Source organism: Ovis aries, chromosome 1, assembly GCF_016772045.2.
Source record: "Ovis aries strain OAR_USU_Benz2616 breed Rambouillet chromosome 1, ARS-UI_Ramb_v3.0, whole genome shotgun sequence".
Lineage (NCBI taxonomy): Eukaryota > Metazoa > Chordata > Mammalia > Artiodactyla > Bovidae > Ovis > Ovis aries.
In genome coordinates, this window is record NC_056054.1 from 117,984,400 (window position 1) to 117,998,907 (window position 14,508).

The 14,508-nt window shown below is 47.0% G+C and overlaps 1 protein-coding gene across 4 annotated transcripts in view; it reads left to right on the forward strand.

The window, feature by feature from the left end:
• The window catches only part of UCK2 (uridine-cytidine kinase 2), an 86,256-nt gene extending 72,559 nt beyond the window's left edge, over positions 1 to 13,697 (forward strand). For all 4 annotated transcript variants that reach the window (XM_027977701.3, XM_060403460.1, XM_042257261.2 and 1 more), the window contains exon 7: positions 674 to 13,697. In XM_027977701.3, coding sequence (XP_027833502.1) covers positions 674 to 813 — 140 coding nt within the window. In that variant the 3' untranslated portion in view covers positions 814 to 13,697. The remainder of the gene's footprint in view (positions 1 to 673) is intronic.
• Positions 13,698 to 14,508: the final 811 nt, after the last annotated feature.

A 14,508-nucleotide genomic window follows, 5' to 3' on the forward strand; every position in this document is an offset into this window, starting at 1 on the left:
TTCCTCAGCCTTTATTGTTTTTTGGGACACTACATTTTTGAGGAGTACAGGCCCGTTGTTTTTATAGAACAGCCCTCAGCTTGGGTTTGCCTTTGTGTCCTCATGACTGGCTTTAGCTCCTACAACGTGGAGAATACGCTGGGGGAGTCATGTTCTTGGGGTGTCACCCCAGAAAGCACTTGTTTATCTTGTTTTTGGCGATGTTAACATTGATCATGTGCTTGAAGCATATGATTTGTTTCTAAGGCTAAGGAAGGAGAGTCCAGTCTTACCTTTGGAGGAGAGGGCCTTCTGTGGGATTCCCTGTCTTTGGGGTGGGGAGCTGGTAGGTTCCCTGGTGGAATGGTGTCAGAACAAAGGCCAGTCCTCACGTCTACAGAATTTGGGTTGATTGCGTCCATCCAGTTCTTGCCTCTGATCGCATCCTGATAAGAAGCCTCACATTCAGGGCTTACTGTGTCCCGGGTTATCCTACTCTGAGAACTCTGCTGTGGGGTCATATTAGTCCCCATACAGGTCTGGGGAGGTCGGGTGACTTGCCCACCCGAAAGCAGAGCCGGCTTCCTGGAGCGGTGTTTCATCTCTGGTTCCTGTGTGCCTTCCGCCCAAACAGCCCCGCAGACCTGCCCCACCCCCGTGCGCCCCTGACACTCTGCCCTTCTCTGCTCCACAGTGGCCATCAACCTCATCGTGCAGCACATCCAGGACATCCTGAACGGGGGCCTCTCCAAACGACAGACCAACGGCTATCTCAACGGCTACACCCCTGCACGCAAGAGGCAGGCCTCGGAGTCGAGCAGCCGGCCGCACTGACCCCATCTCCACAGGGCCGGAGGAGGGGGCAGGAGGCGCTGCGCATCCATAAGTGTGGTTTCCTAAGACATTGCTGTATTTAAGAAAACACCATGGAGATGAAATGCCTTTTTTTTTTTTTTTTGGTACTTTGGAGCGACGAAATGAAACAGGAGCTGACCCTTGAGCTTAAATGACAAACTGTGCCAACTACTACTGGTGATGCCTAATTATGAGTCCAACGTGTAACCAGTTATAAATACATATATATATATATATATAAAAGGATCTATTTTTGTGTAAATGTACAAATACTGTACAGCTATTTGCCGTAAGTATTCTGCAGGAGGGCCTGTCCTTGAGTGTGTTGGGGGCTGGACCTGGCGTTTCACACCTGGTACCCGGGGTGTGCCCCGTGGGGCAGGCTCAGGTGGCTGTGGAGGGAGGCTCGGGGCTCGTGGCTCTCAGCGTCTGCACAACTCATTGGAAGTGGAGTTTGGAACCTTTGATCGCCTCCCCTGCCAGATGCTACCTTCTTGGAGCTGGAGCTTTAGGATAATGTGGATAAGATATCCTCTTTTATTTTTTCTTCTCTCTCTCTCTCTTTTTTTTTCTGAGTTGAAATTAGGCAAGACCTCAATTAAAAAATCAAACTCAGGGAAGAAGCCCACGGAGGGGAACGAGTCTTCTGTGTTTTCTTCTTGCCCCGACCCCACCTCCGGCTGCTCAGGCAGCTCGCTGTTTCCTTCCTTACTCACCCGCTTCCGAAAACCAGAGCAGCTTCTCTCTCCTTCTCTGGTGGGGATGCGATGGAGTTGCTTCCTGACAGAGTGAGGAAAGAAGGACCATGCCTGTTGTAGCGTCTGAGATGCTGACGTCTTCTGGGGAGGTCACAATGATAGTCCTCGGGCTTTTCCCCAGATTGTGGGGTGCACAGTGGACCCTAGCAGCCTGGGCTTTGGTTGAGGACCTCTCCTGGCAGCCAGCCCCTCCCAGGGCAGCCAGAGAGCTCTGCTGTATAGGGAGCTGTAGCGTTTGTTCCCCACCCTGAGGGATTTGCAGCAAGGTGAAGTCAGCAGGGGCCATGACAGGCAGTATCACGGCCACGCCGATTTCCTTATTTGCCATGCAGCCACGTCACCTGGCAGCTGGGCACAGAGGCAGGGAGGAAGAGTAGCGCTTTTAAATTATAAGGTGGAGTCTTAGGCTGAAAGCATTTGGGGTGGAGAATTCTAGCTTTCCCCGAGGCTCCCTCTTGGTGGAAACTTCCTTCTTTGGAAGCAGTACAGATTCCTGAAGATTCTTGGTGGGGAGGGCTGGTGGAAGCAGGGGCCTAATGAGCTGGAGGAGCTGTGAGTATAGTGTTCTAAAGCCTCATCTTTTAACTGCAGAAGAGCCAGAACCTTTTAATCTCGGCGTGGACCATCTCAGTGCTCGATAGGCTACACCTTTGTGGCTGCCACAGCCTCAAACATTTTGGGAATCCCTTCTCTTTCCATTGCTTTTGTAGCCCGTTGGAGCCATTCTGATAAATCCAACACCATTAACTCTAGTCACATCGAATTGTTCCCGTAGGCTCAGCCTCACCCTCACCCGGTTTGCTTCCCCTTTTCTGGACTCCATTTGACTAACTCTGCTGGGCTGTGTCTAAAAGTCAAACCTAATCCACAACAGGGCTTTGCTACCCTGAGACCTTCAGGAGACTGGACTACAGGCCCCAAGAGTAGCAACTGCTGAGTCGGAGCAAGGGAAGACCCCCAAGGTGCCTGCTCTGAAGGCCAGTGCCCGGTGGATTGGCTGAGTTCTGAAGTGCGCATTTCCAAACCAATATTGATTATCTTTCCAGTCATGCCTTGTGTAGCTCTGAGGTGAAGGGTGGATGGCAGGCCTGGGTTAGGATCCTGAGGACCCAAAGGCCTGCTGCTTTGCTGGGGCCTGTGTTCAGGGGAAGCCGCTCCCTGTCTCAGGGAGCCTTGGCCCCTGGGTGGGTAGCACGCTCAACTTTACTTGAAGCTCCCAGGTGCCAAACCATTCAGTGCCTTGGCTGTCTATCCTACTGCCTTGGAAGATGGAGTCTTCTCATCTCTGAGCCTTGACTTACTTAGCTGCTTTTTCATCCACTGGTGGTGTTGGGACCAAGCTTCCAGGGTCTCTGAGTAGCCCTGTCCTTGGTGGGAAACAGTTCTCAGGCTGCCCTGCCTCTTGGTAAAGTCAAAGTGTTAGTCCCTCAGTCGTGTCTGACTCTTTGCCATCCGATGGACTGTAGCCCACCAGGTTCCTCTGTCCATGGAGTTCTCCAGGTGGGGCTACTGGAGTGAGTAGCCATTCCCTTTTGCAAGGGATTTTCCAGACCTAGGGTTTGAACCTGGGTCTTCTGCATTGCAGGCAGACGCTATACTGTGTGAGCCACCAGGGAAGCCCCACCCCTTGATATCTTGGCCTCTTGGCTGGGGCCTCGCTGGCCATGCTAATGACTCCTCTGGTTCTGTGACACAGAAAGTCTGGGGCAAGGAGGGGATAGGAAGCTCTGCCCTGTGAGGACCCCAGCATTTAGCCAACTGGGTATCTATCTGAACTTGAGCTTTCTATGCGGCAAATCCAGGAATTGGCATTTAAATAGCCACTGGATCTGTTTTTGCTGGAGCATCAGATAGAATTATTAGGCCAGAAATGGATACTGTTTGCTGTCTGGGGAGGCAACACATAGGAGCAGAGTAGGGCAGTGTTGGTTGCGTATGCATGGGAGTCTCTTGGCTTTAGAGACACCCGGTGGCGCCTGCTTCTCCCGCTGTACAAGTGTTGTCCAAGGACCATGTGCTTAGGTAACAGGCGCTGTGTTGTGGGAAGTCCTGGTCTCACACGCCTTCATGCTAATGGAACTTCTGCCGTCCTGGGACCAACAGGAGCAGAGAGCTGGGAGTGTGTGTAAGGAAGATGCAGTGTTGTTACCTCAGGCATCATTGGTTTTGGAGTGGGTAGGGTGGGCCCTCGAGAGGCGATGGTCTGTGAACAGGCTGTGAAGGGCACCGCAGAAGCCTCCAGTTCACCCTTCAGAGCCTGTGAACCGCAGCAACCCACTGTGGTCTTGGCTGCTGGACGGTCAGGGACTTGGCTTGCTGCCTCTCTGGGCTGGCTTGGACGCTCGTCGTGGTGCCTAGGGTGGGATGCCAGCCTCTTGTGAGGCTGCAGGGTCAGGCTTGTGTGCAGGAGGAGCCGGAGCCCAGCTGGTTGGTGCGCCACCTCCTTTGCCGCTGCTCTGCGGCGTCCCTGACTCAGCAACCTTGACCTGCCCCAGGGCCCAGCGCCATTGGCAGGAACTAGTAGCCTCTTGCAGGGAAATGCTCTCCTCTACCCTGGAGACTCCCACCTGCCTGTCAATGACCACGTGGGTGAGGCAGGCGAGGGTGGTTCTGAGTCTCAGGGCTGGGCTTCGGGAAAGGGCTGGCTTCCCCCTGACCTCAGGGTAGAGGGGCAAAGTCTCAGTGTCCCAGCAGACGAGAGTGAGACGAGCATGCTCGGGAAACCATCGGGGCGAGTCTGGAGCTGAGGCCCCGCCATGAGCTTGGTCTCTGCGCCTTCTGCGGCCCTCCTCAGGCAGTGGGCTGGCTTCAAGGCAGGTCCGGCCACCCTTAGAGGTGGTGAGTGCCTGGCTGGTCCTGCCTCAGGAACAGGGTGAGTAGGTAAATAGAGATGTAGGCCTTTTTTTTTTTTTTTTTTCTGTCTTTCAGATGCTTGCGCTTTCCCCTTTTCCTTCTACTGCTCTGCACTTACTTGTTAGCACTCACTTAAATGACCACGTACTCTGTACTTTGCTGTAAATAAAGACTGAACAGAAAAGAACCCACTCTTGCCTTCTTTGTGGTGCTTGTGCAGGAGGAGCAGTGACTGAGGCCAGCAGGCGACAGGAGGGTAGCGCTCTAGGCCTTCGCTGGCTGGATATGGGCACTGGCCTGTCGTGGCTAAGCTTCCCCATCCTCTGCTGCGCCGCAGGCCTCCGTGCGTGCGCTTCTGCTCCATCCCTGAAACCAAGGCCAGTGTCCCTGGGAGGCTTCTCTTCTCTGGCTCTCACTGGCTCTGCTTCCTCTGAGGTCACCCAGTTTGTGCAGTGTCTTCCCTCCGTCCCCTCTCTTTGCCGTCCCTTCCTCAGCTTTAATAATAAAAGCCAAAACAAAACATTCTAAACCCTTATTGGCTGGAGGAAAGTTGGCATTATAACAATGAACAACTTCAAGCTGAGTACACAGACATCCATGTGTGTGATTACCTTAAGTGACTATACCTATTTAGTTTATAGTCATACAATCAACGCAGATAACCATTGACCTCGTTATTAAAAGATCTAGGCCACCCACCACCAGAGATCTTAAAATAATTAAAATAATTGGCTTTTGCCCTCTTTGTAGCACCCCAGTCCCCCCTCGCTCCCCACCTTCTCAGTGTCCCTTTCGTCCCTTCACCCGCTGTCCCCAGGCACCACGTGACCCTCATCTGTGTGCAGAGCGGCCCTGCTATATCCAGCCACTTGTCCCAAGGACGGAGGCAAACCCACCGCAGAGTTTGGGTCCAAAAGAACTTGAATTTGAGAGGAATCCATCTCAGAAGGCTGGTGTGTTTTTAAATAACACATAGGTGTGTATTATCAAGCTTGGTGGTTATCTGCAGGCAGATGAAGCCCTTGTGAGTCATGGTTTTAGTCGCTTTAGCTGAGATCCAGCTTTCTCTGCGCGTTGCTCTCACGTCTCCCGACCTGTGTACCATGTCTGGAGCTGGATGCTTTGCTTGGGACTTCACTCGTTTCTCAGAACTCAGTTCTGCTTCCTTGTAACTGAGGGGCAGTGGTGCAGGCCAGTGAAGCTCTTGAGCCATTCTCTTTGCCTCCTCACCCGTCGGTCACAATGTCCTCTGAGCCACCTACTGCTCCACAGCCTGGACTCACCAGTTTGATGAGTGAGTAAGTGCTGCTTGAGTCAAACCACCTTGACTCAGATGGAAAGAAACCTGTTAGGACCTGCATAAAAGATCTACAGATGAGAGGTGGGGAAGGAGACCTAGGAGGTGGGAAAGTAGCTTGAGAGGCGGGAACCACAGGGATCGATTTCTGTCATCATCTGGTGCTGAGGGCAGTTTAAAACAGTTTAGACACATTTGCTAAAATCCAACATGAAGCTAACTTTCCATGTTTATCTTCTCAATAAACCGTGAACTGAAACAACAAATTAGCCCGTGGAATCAATTGGAGCCAGGAGTAAAGATTTATCTGGGGCTTCCCTGGTGGCCCAGTGGTAAAGAATTCACCTGTCAATGCAGGAGACCTGGGTTTGATCCCAGGGCTGGGAAGATCCCCTGGAGAAGAAAATGGTAACTCACTCCAGTGTTCTTGCCTGGGAAATCCCATGGACAGAGGAGCCTGGAAGGCTGCAGTCCATGGGGTCACAAAGAGTCAGACACAACTTAGCAACAAAACAACAACAAAGATTTATCCAGACATATCTCCTCGAATGAATGCATGGGAGAATGTGAAATTGTGCGTTACATAAACTCATTTTTCACATAGGGCAATCTATGCTTGGCATGCCCTTTTACAATGAGGTGCCCACGATGTGTTGCTGAGTGAGGATGAAGTGGCCTTGGGCTCACCACAGTTGAGTGCTGACTGCCCTGGGCCAGGGAAAGCCAGCCTAACCTCTCCTTACAGGCTCATGTGTCACATGGGGTTTTATCTGACAGGCCCAGGAGGCTCTTACCAAGGGCATTAGGGTTGAGGATGTTTCCAGATTCCTTTTATCAGTGCCCTGGGCACCATGTACTCTCTTTTCAGTTCCTGAAATTCCTGACTTTGATGATAACTCCTGGGACGTTACCAGTCTTCAGTCCTGCAAAGTATGTAAGCAATGTGGTCCTGTTCCAGTTTTACAGAGGAAGCTAGGAAGTGGGTCAAGCTGTAGGATGAGGCTGTCTGGCACATGTCTGCCATCTAGTGGTAGAACGCATTTCTCAACAGGAGATAGCCTTGGGTTGTTGGACTAATGCTATTTATGAGAGCTTTCAGGGCCTAGAAGTCTAGACTTTCTTTATTAAATAAAGTCTTCACTAGGGAGACAGGAGCATCAGCTCCTACTTCTCAGTTTCTCTATTGCTTCAATCTACTGTGGTGCATCCCAAAGTTGGCCATCATCACTCAGTTCAGTTCAGTTAAGTTCAGTCGCTCAGTCTTGTCTGACTCTTTGTGACTCCATGGATTACAGCACGCCAGGCCTCTTTGTCCATCACCAACTCCCGGAGCCCACCCAAACTCATGTCCATTGGGTCGATGATGCCATCCAACCTTCTCATTCTCTGTCTTCAATCTTCCCCAGCAGCAGGGTCTTTTCCAATGAGTCAGCTCTTCGCATCAGGTGGCCAAAGTATTGGAGTTTCAGCTTCAACATCAGTCCTACCAATGAACACTCAGGACTGATCTCCTTTAGGATGGACTGGTTGGATCTCCTTGCAGTCCAAGGGACTCTCAAGAGTCTTCTCCAACATCACAGTTCAAAAGCATCAATTCTTCGGCGCTCAGTTTTCTTTATAGTCCAACTTTCACATCCACTGAAGTCCAATCCCTTCATTCCACAGATGAGGAACCTAGGGCCCATAGGCAAAATGCCTGGCTCCAGATCCCACTACTGGGCTATAGGTCTGCAGTGGATTTGACTTGGGATTGGAAGCAAAAGCCCCTTCCTTTTAGGGCTTCTCCAGGGCAAGTGTTGGTAGCAGAAGTTGAGGTGCTGCTACTGGCCTGATTCTTTTTGGCAGCTACAGGAAGCAGGGCCTGGCTTGGAGAACAGGAGAAGGAAGAGACAGAATCAAGCCTCTCTTAAAAATTGTATTTGGTTGGTTGGAGGTCAGCTGAGTTCTGTAAAAGGGCTTCCATCTTCTGCCCATTGATTTCAGTGTTGTTTGGTTTCAACTCAAAGGGGAGGTGGCCTGTTGGGGGAAATCACTCCAGAGTTGACAGATTTAGTTGAAGTGTTGGCTGCTTTACGTAATGGCTGTGTGGTCTTGGGCAAGCTGTGCTGAGGGATAAGGGTCCCTTCTTTGCTCTGCGTTGAATGAGAGCTGGCACACAGAGGCAGGACTGCCTGGGCATACCGTGTCCTGCGAGGGGCAACTGTCTTTATGCACTTAGTGGCTGGGCTCCTTGGGTGCAACTGAGTTCCTCGAAGGCCTTTCCTTAGTAGCTCAGGGTACCTGGGAGAAGTTGGCTGATGGGGAAGAATCCCTCAACCATATTTCTCTGTAGCTTTTGTCAGAGCCCTGCCCTGAGGCTAGTTGCCAGAAGAGGGTTTAGTGAAACCAAAACAGGACTTCCCTGGTGGCCTTGGGAAGATTCCCTAGCGAAGGAAATGGCAACCCACTCCAGTACTTCTTGCCTTTAAAATTCCATGGACGGAGGAGCTTGGTGCAGGCTGCTATCCACGGGCAAGACTGAGCGACTTCACTTCATTTCAAAACAGGATTATTGTCATGCACAGACCAACCCAAAAGGGTTCAGAGCTTTAGCCCACCCCAGCCCTGGGGCTAAGAACACCCAGGCTGTGCCTGCTTGCATGCTAAGTAACAGTTCAATCACTCAGTGACTGAATGGACCTTTGACTTGACGGACCTTTGTTGGTAAAGTAATGTCTCTGCTTTTTAATATGATGTCTAGGTTGGTCATAGCTTTTCTTTCAAGGAGCAAGCGTCTTAATTTCATGGTTGCAGTCACCATCTGCAGTGATTTTGGAGCCCCCCAAAATAGTCTGCCACTGTTTCCACTGTTTTCCCATCTATTTACCATGAAGTGATGGGACCAGACGCCATGATCTTAGTTTTCTGAGTGTTGAGTTTTAAGCCAACTTTTTCACTCTCTTTCACTTTCACCAAGAGTTTAGTTTTTCAGTTCTTTCTGCCAAAAGTGTGGTGTCACCTGCATATCTGAGGTTATTGATATTAATATTTCTCTTGGCAATCTTGACTCCAGCTTGTGCTTTGTTCAGACCAGCGTTTCTCATGATGTGCTCTGCATTTAAATTAAGTGAGCAGGGTGACCATGTACATGCTAAGTAAACCCTCTCATTCCTGGGCATCTTGTTCACCCTGACCCCAGTGTGAGGCTCTGAGATGGGAGACAGATTAGGGATGGAATAGGAAGGATATCTGATGTACAATCATTTAGTAATCTAAAATGGATTCAAATACTTGATCATCTGCTCTTTAGGACCTCAAAACAGCAAATATCAAAACTTCCTTGCACCAAACCAGAGGGATCCGATACTATGCTGTCTTATTCTGTAACTGAAGCGTCCCTGGGGCAGACACTGAGGGCACCAGGCGTCTCCAGGGGGCAGCCTAGGTTGTCCTGGCAGCCCCTTCAGGGTGGGGGTTCCCCTTATACTCTGGGCCTGCCGGTACCCCTGCCAATGAAGATGGCTTGTCTTCCTTGACTAGGTTTTTAGTCTGTGTGTGTGCGCGCCATGGACCCCTCTCGCAGTCTAAGGACTACTTCTCAGAATAATAATGTTTTTATGCATATGAAATAGCATCCAAAGAACATTTAAGAAAATAAATTATACTGAGACATATTTACCAAAATATAAAAGCAGATCTATGGTACAGTATTAAATGTGCTTCTTTATTAACACATCCAATAATAAGGTCCAGTGGCAGGTCTTACAACTACCACAATGATGTTGTAGTGATGAAATTAAACGGTATTTTGAAATTCCGCAACAACTGTAAACTATTAGGAAAATAACTTCGATTTTTACTGCTGAGAAACAAGTACGGCTAATATTCCAGTGGCTTGTTGCCTACACTCATAATGGAAGGAAATGGTAAAATTTCAGGTAGAGATTGGTGAAAATAAAGATGTAAATTTTAAAGTTTAGGGAACTTCCCTCGTGGTCCAGTGGTTAAGACTCTGTGCTTTCAATGAATGCAGGGAAGTAGATTCCTGGCCAGAGAATTGGATCCCACATGCTGCAACTGAGTTCATTTGCTTCAACTAAAGGTCCCTCATTCCACAAGTAAGACCTGGCACAGCTGAATAAATACAAATAAAGTTCATAGACCACCTGGATTCTGCCCAAGGCTTCTGTCCTTAATCCTCAGACTAGGAAACCCTGGTCTAGATACACATCTTCCAGGTCACCTGGTGACTAAGGCATCTTTTACTACGTGTCTTGTGAGTCGGGCCCCAGCCATGGTGCTGGGCTTCTTGTGTGACAGCTGTCTGGGTGCTGGCCAGTGGACACACAATGAGCAACCCCAGTGTAATTGAAAATGTGTTTGGAACCACATTTAAAACAGTAAGAAGAAGGTGAAATTGATTTTAACATATTTTATTAACCTAGTATATCCAAATTACTATTATTTCAATGTATAATCTATATATATTTTTTTCATATCATCTGTTATCCAGTGTCTATTGCACACTTGGAACACATTTTAATTTGGACTGGACACATTTCAAGGCCTCAGTGGCCTTGCTAGTGGCTGCCTATTGGACAGCACAGGTCAGTATGGTTAGAATTACATTGTGTCTGTGCCAGGTAGGGGCTCCAGTAAAATCTTCTTTTACCAAAATGGGTCCTGGGGCCCAGAGAGGAAGCAGCTTGCCCAAGGTCATGGTTAGTTAGCTAGAGAGGCAGGCTTCGTTAGGTCTAGTGGGGAGTCTGCCATCAAGTTGCCCTACAGGAAAGGTTACATTTTTTCTCAGCCCTGAGTTCCAAGGCCTTCAGTTCTTAAAGAGAGGCCCAAGAGTTGCCAGTGCCCTCTCCAAAAGCCTAGTGAAGAAGGCCAGAAAAACAGCTAAAGATAGAAAACCATGAGGGAGTGAAGGGGAACTCGGTGATGACAGAAATGGGGGTGGGGGGGGTCACCTCACAGCAGGAAGAACGTGCTGGTTAAGCAATGGATGAAGATGAAATGACCAATTCAGAAATGGATGGGAAATAAAAAGAAAATTGTCAATAAGCAGTATGGAAAGGCAAAATCTTCAAGATAATAGTGAATAGCTGGGGAACACATTAAAAAATCCATTTATCCCATGGAGGTTCAAAGGAGATGATCATGCAATGGAAGGTGGAAATGACTGGTAATGAAAGGAGAGAAGGGGGAAATCCCAGAATCTTCTGGTTCTTTACTAAAAACAGATAAGGGAAGACACCAGGGAACTGTTTCAAATGGCCGCTTAGTCACTATGTAGACACCAGTGAATTACCATAAGCCGCAGCCCAGTCATGCGTATCCTTGACACTGTCTGCACGTGTGAAAAGTTGTCTCCTGCTTGGGGAGCTCGTTGAGAGCCAAGAGCACGTCTGGCTACTCTTAGTATCCCCAGTGTTTGACACGGCATAGTTCTGTGACAGAACAAGTGCCTGCCAAGTTTTTTCAAAGGGGGGAATAAACAAATGAAGGTGGAGAGCTCTGTGTGCAGAGCAGAATGGGTAGAGTCAGGGAATCTCGTCTGGTCTGAGGTTCTGTCCACTCTTTCCTTGGGATGCTGGCAAGTCATATTGCTTCTTCTGCCAGGCCTCTCTGCCCTCCTCAACGTAATGGCATAGTAGGTCATGTGAAAGAATAGCTATAACATGAATTAGAGCAATAAAAGCTGTCCAACATAAAATGTGTTATTTGTTTTCAGTGGAAAGTGTAACTGGGCCAAAGTAGTGTTAAGAAATGATCAAGCTGGACTCAGACCAATTGCAGGTGAGGAAAATAAGCTGTTGTACATAGCCAGAAAGGAGGTGAGAGCAGATGAAAACAGCAGAGTGGATTCCTGGAGTGAAAGCCATGTCAGCCACTTGGAGAGTATGCTTTTGGGACAGTGTCTGTGAGCCTGCAGGAAGCATGAAGACAATGTCTGTTTCTTTACCTCTGGTTAACGCGTCAACCTGTCACAAGATCTAACCTTTTCAAAGTCTGCGAAGTAGCTCCAATGATACTAAGCATCATTGAAAGAGTCTCTATCAGGATTAGGTTCAGTTGAATATAACAACAAAACAAACTAAAAATGCCCCAAATAATTAACTTTAATCAAGGTAGTCTATTTTTCTCATGGAGATCATTTTGTGTTCCAAGAAGTCTGCTGGACTAGTCAGCAAGTCTGCCTCCACAGAGAGGACAAGAGGGCACGGTTTATTCTTGTTAAGAGAGACTGCTCAGAAGTGCACCATGGTAGAATATACTGCCAGCATCTCATTGGCCGGAACTTAATCTATATCTTTATCTACCTCCTAGGGAGATTGGGAAATGTGATGTTTCAGCTGAGTCGTTCCTACTCTGAATAAAATAGAAACATGCAAACATACACACACACATACATACATACAACCAGAAAAACAACCAAGCATGCCGAGCTCTAGATAAACGATAGCTGTTAATTTTTAAAAAATTTTTTTAAACAGAGCTTTACGAAGGTATAATTGACATACAATAAACTGCACATAAAGTTTACAATTAGATAGATTTTGACATATGTATATTCTTGTGAAACCATCATCACATTCGAGATAGTAAATATATCCTTATAGATCCAATATATTCCCTGAAGGTGAAAGTGAAAATCACTCAGTCGTGCCCAACTCCTTGCGACTGCATGGGCAGTAGTCCATGGAATTCTCCAGGGTAGCCATTCCCTCTCCAGGGGATCTTCCCAACCCAGGGATCAAACACAGGTCTCCTGCATTGCAGGCAGATTCTTTGCCAGCTGAGCCACAGGGGAAGCCCAAGAATACTGGAATGGGTAGCCCATCCCTTCTCCAGGGGATCTTCCCAACCCAGGAATCGAAGCAGGGTCTGCTGCATTGCAGGCATATTCTTTACCAACTGAGCTATCAGGGAAGCGTTTCCTCCTAGACTTTCTCACTAGAGACTACTTGCTGTGTATTTTCTAGAATTAAATAAATTGAATATTTTGAATACACATCCTTTTCAAATATTTTCTTTGCAAGTACAGTTGACCCTTGAACAACATGGATTTGAACTGCGCTGGTCCACTTATGCATGGATTTTCCCCCATAAATACATACTAAGGTATTACAAGAGTCCCTAGTTGATTGAATCCACAGGTGCACAACACTGTATATGGAAGGCTGACTGGAAGGTAATACATGGATTTTCAACTGTGTGGAGGGTTGGTGCCCCAACCCCCATGTTATTCGTGGGTCAGTTGTATGTTCTCCCATTCTTTGACTTGTCTTTCTGTTTTCCTATGGCAGTGTCATTCCATGTGCCAAATGCTGAAAAATCTGATGGTCTGATTATCAAATTTTTAGTCAAAACTGCTTTTGGTATCACATCTAAGAAATTGTCACATAATCAAATGTCACATTTCCTCCTGGGTCGTCTTCAAGTTTTACAATTTTAGGTTTTACATGTAGGTCTGTGGTCCATTTTGAGTTCATATTTGTGTATGGTGTGAGGTATAGATGGAAGTTCATTATTTTGCGTGTGGCGTCTAGTTTTCAACAGCAGCGTTGTTTAGGGGACAGTGGTCCATTGAATTGTCTTTGTATTTTTGCAAGAAATCAGTTGTTTATGTTTGTGGTTCTGTTTCTGGACTCTGCTCCACTGACCTACTTATCTATCTGATGGCGGGTCTACATTGTCTTGACTACTATAACTTTATAATGTGTTAAAATTAGGTTGTATAAGCCATTCAATTTTGTTCTTCTTTTTCAAAATTGATTTGGTTATTCTAGTCCTTTGCATTTCTATATGAATTTTAGAGTCAATTTGTCAATTTCTACAAAAAGTCCTGCTGGAACTTTATTTGGGATGGCACTGAAGACTTAGATTAATTGGGGGAGAATTGACATCTTAACAACATTGTATCTTTCTACTAAAGTAATCAATAAATAATCTATAATAGGAATAGAAAAGAGTTTTATTTGAGCCAAGCTGAGGATTATAGCCTGGGAGATGCAAATTCAAGAAGCACTTGAATTGTGTTCTAGGAACTACAAAATGGGGTGGCAAATACAGGCAAAAACCGCAAAGGTCTATAAATTGCTTGTTAAGAATTAGGATCAGCCACTGGTAAGAAGTAAGGGTACTTGTTAAACAAGAAATTATTAGGATCTAGAACCATCACACAGTTACAAGGTTGCATTTGGAAGTTGATAGCAGATACTGTTTTGAAAATGACTGGTGGTTCTTGAGTTTGATACAATTCAGAAAATTTAAGTTCTCAGTGATGCAAGAACATGACTGAAACCACATCCACCGTGGCCACCTGGCTCCATTTTGAATGCCTGGACCACAGTTATTCCATTTTGATTTTTGAATGACCTTAAATATGTCATCATGATCTATGAGCAAGGTATATATCTCTACTTATTTTGATCTTCTTTGATTTCTCATAGTAATACTTTGTAGTTTTCCATTTACAGATTGTATACATTTTTATCAGATTTTTTCCTATGTATTTCATAATTTTTGGTGCTTTTGTACATAGTATTTTTAAAACTTTATTTATTTGGTTGCACTGGGTCTTAGCTGCAGCATGTGGGATCTAGTTCCTTGATCAGGGGATTGAGCCTGGGCTCCTTGGTTTGATAGCATGGAGTCAGCCCCTGGACCACCAGGGAAGTCCCCAAAGTATTTTTTTAAATTCTGATTTCCTATTGTTTGTTGCTAGCATATAGAAATAGAATTGATTTTTGCATACTGGTCTTTTATCTTGCAACCTTG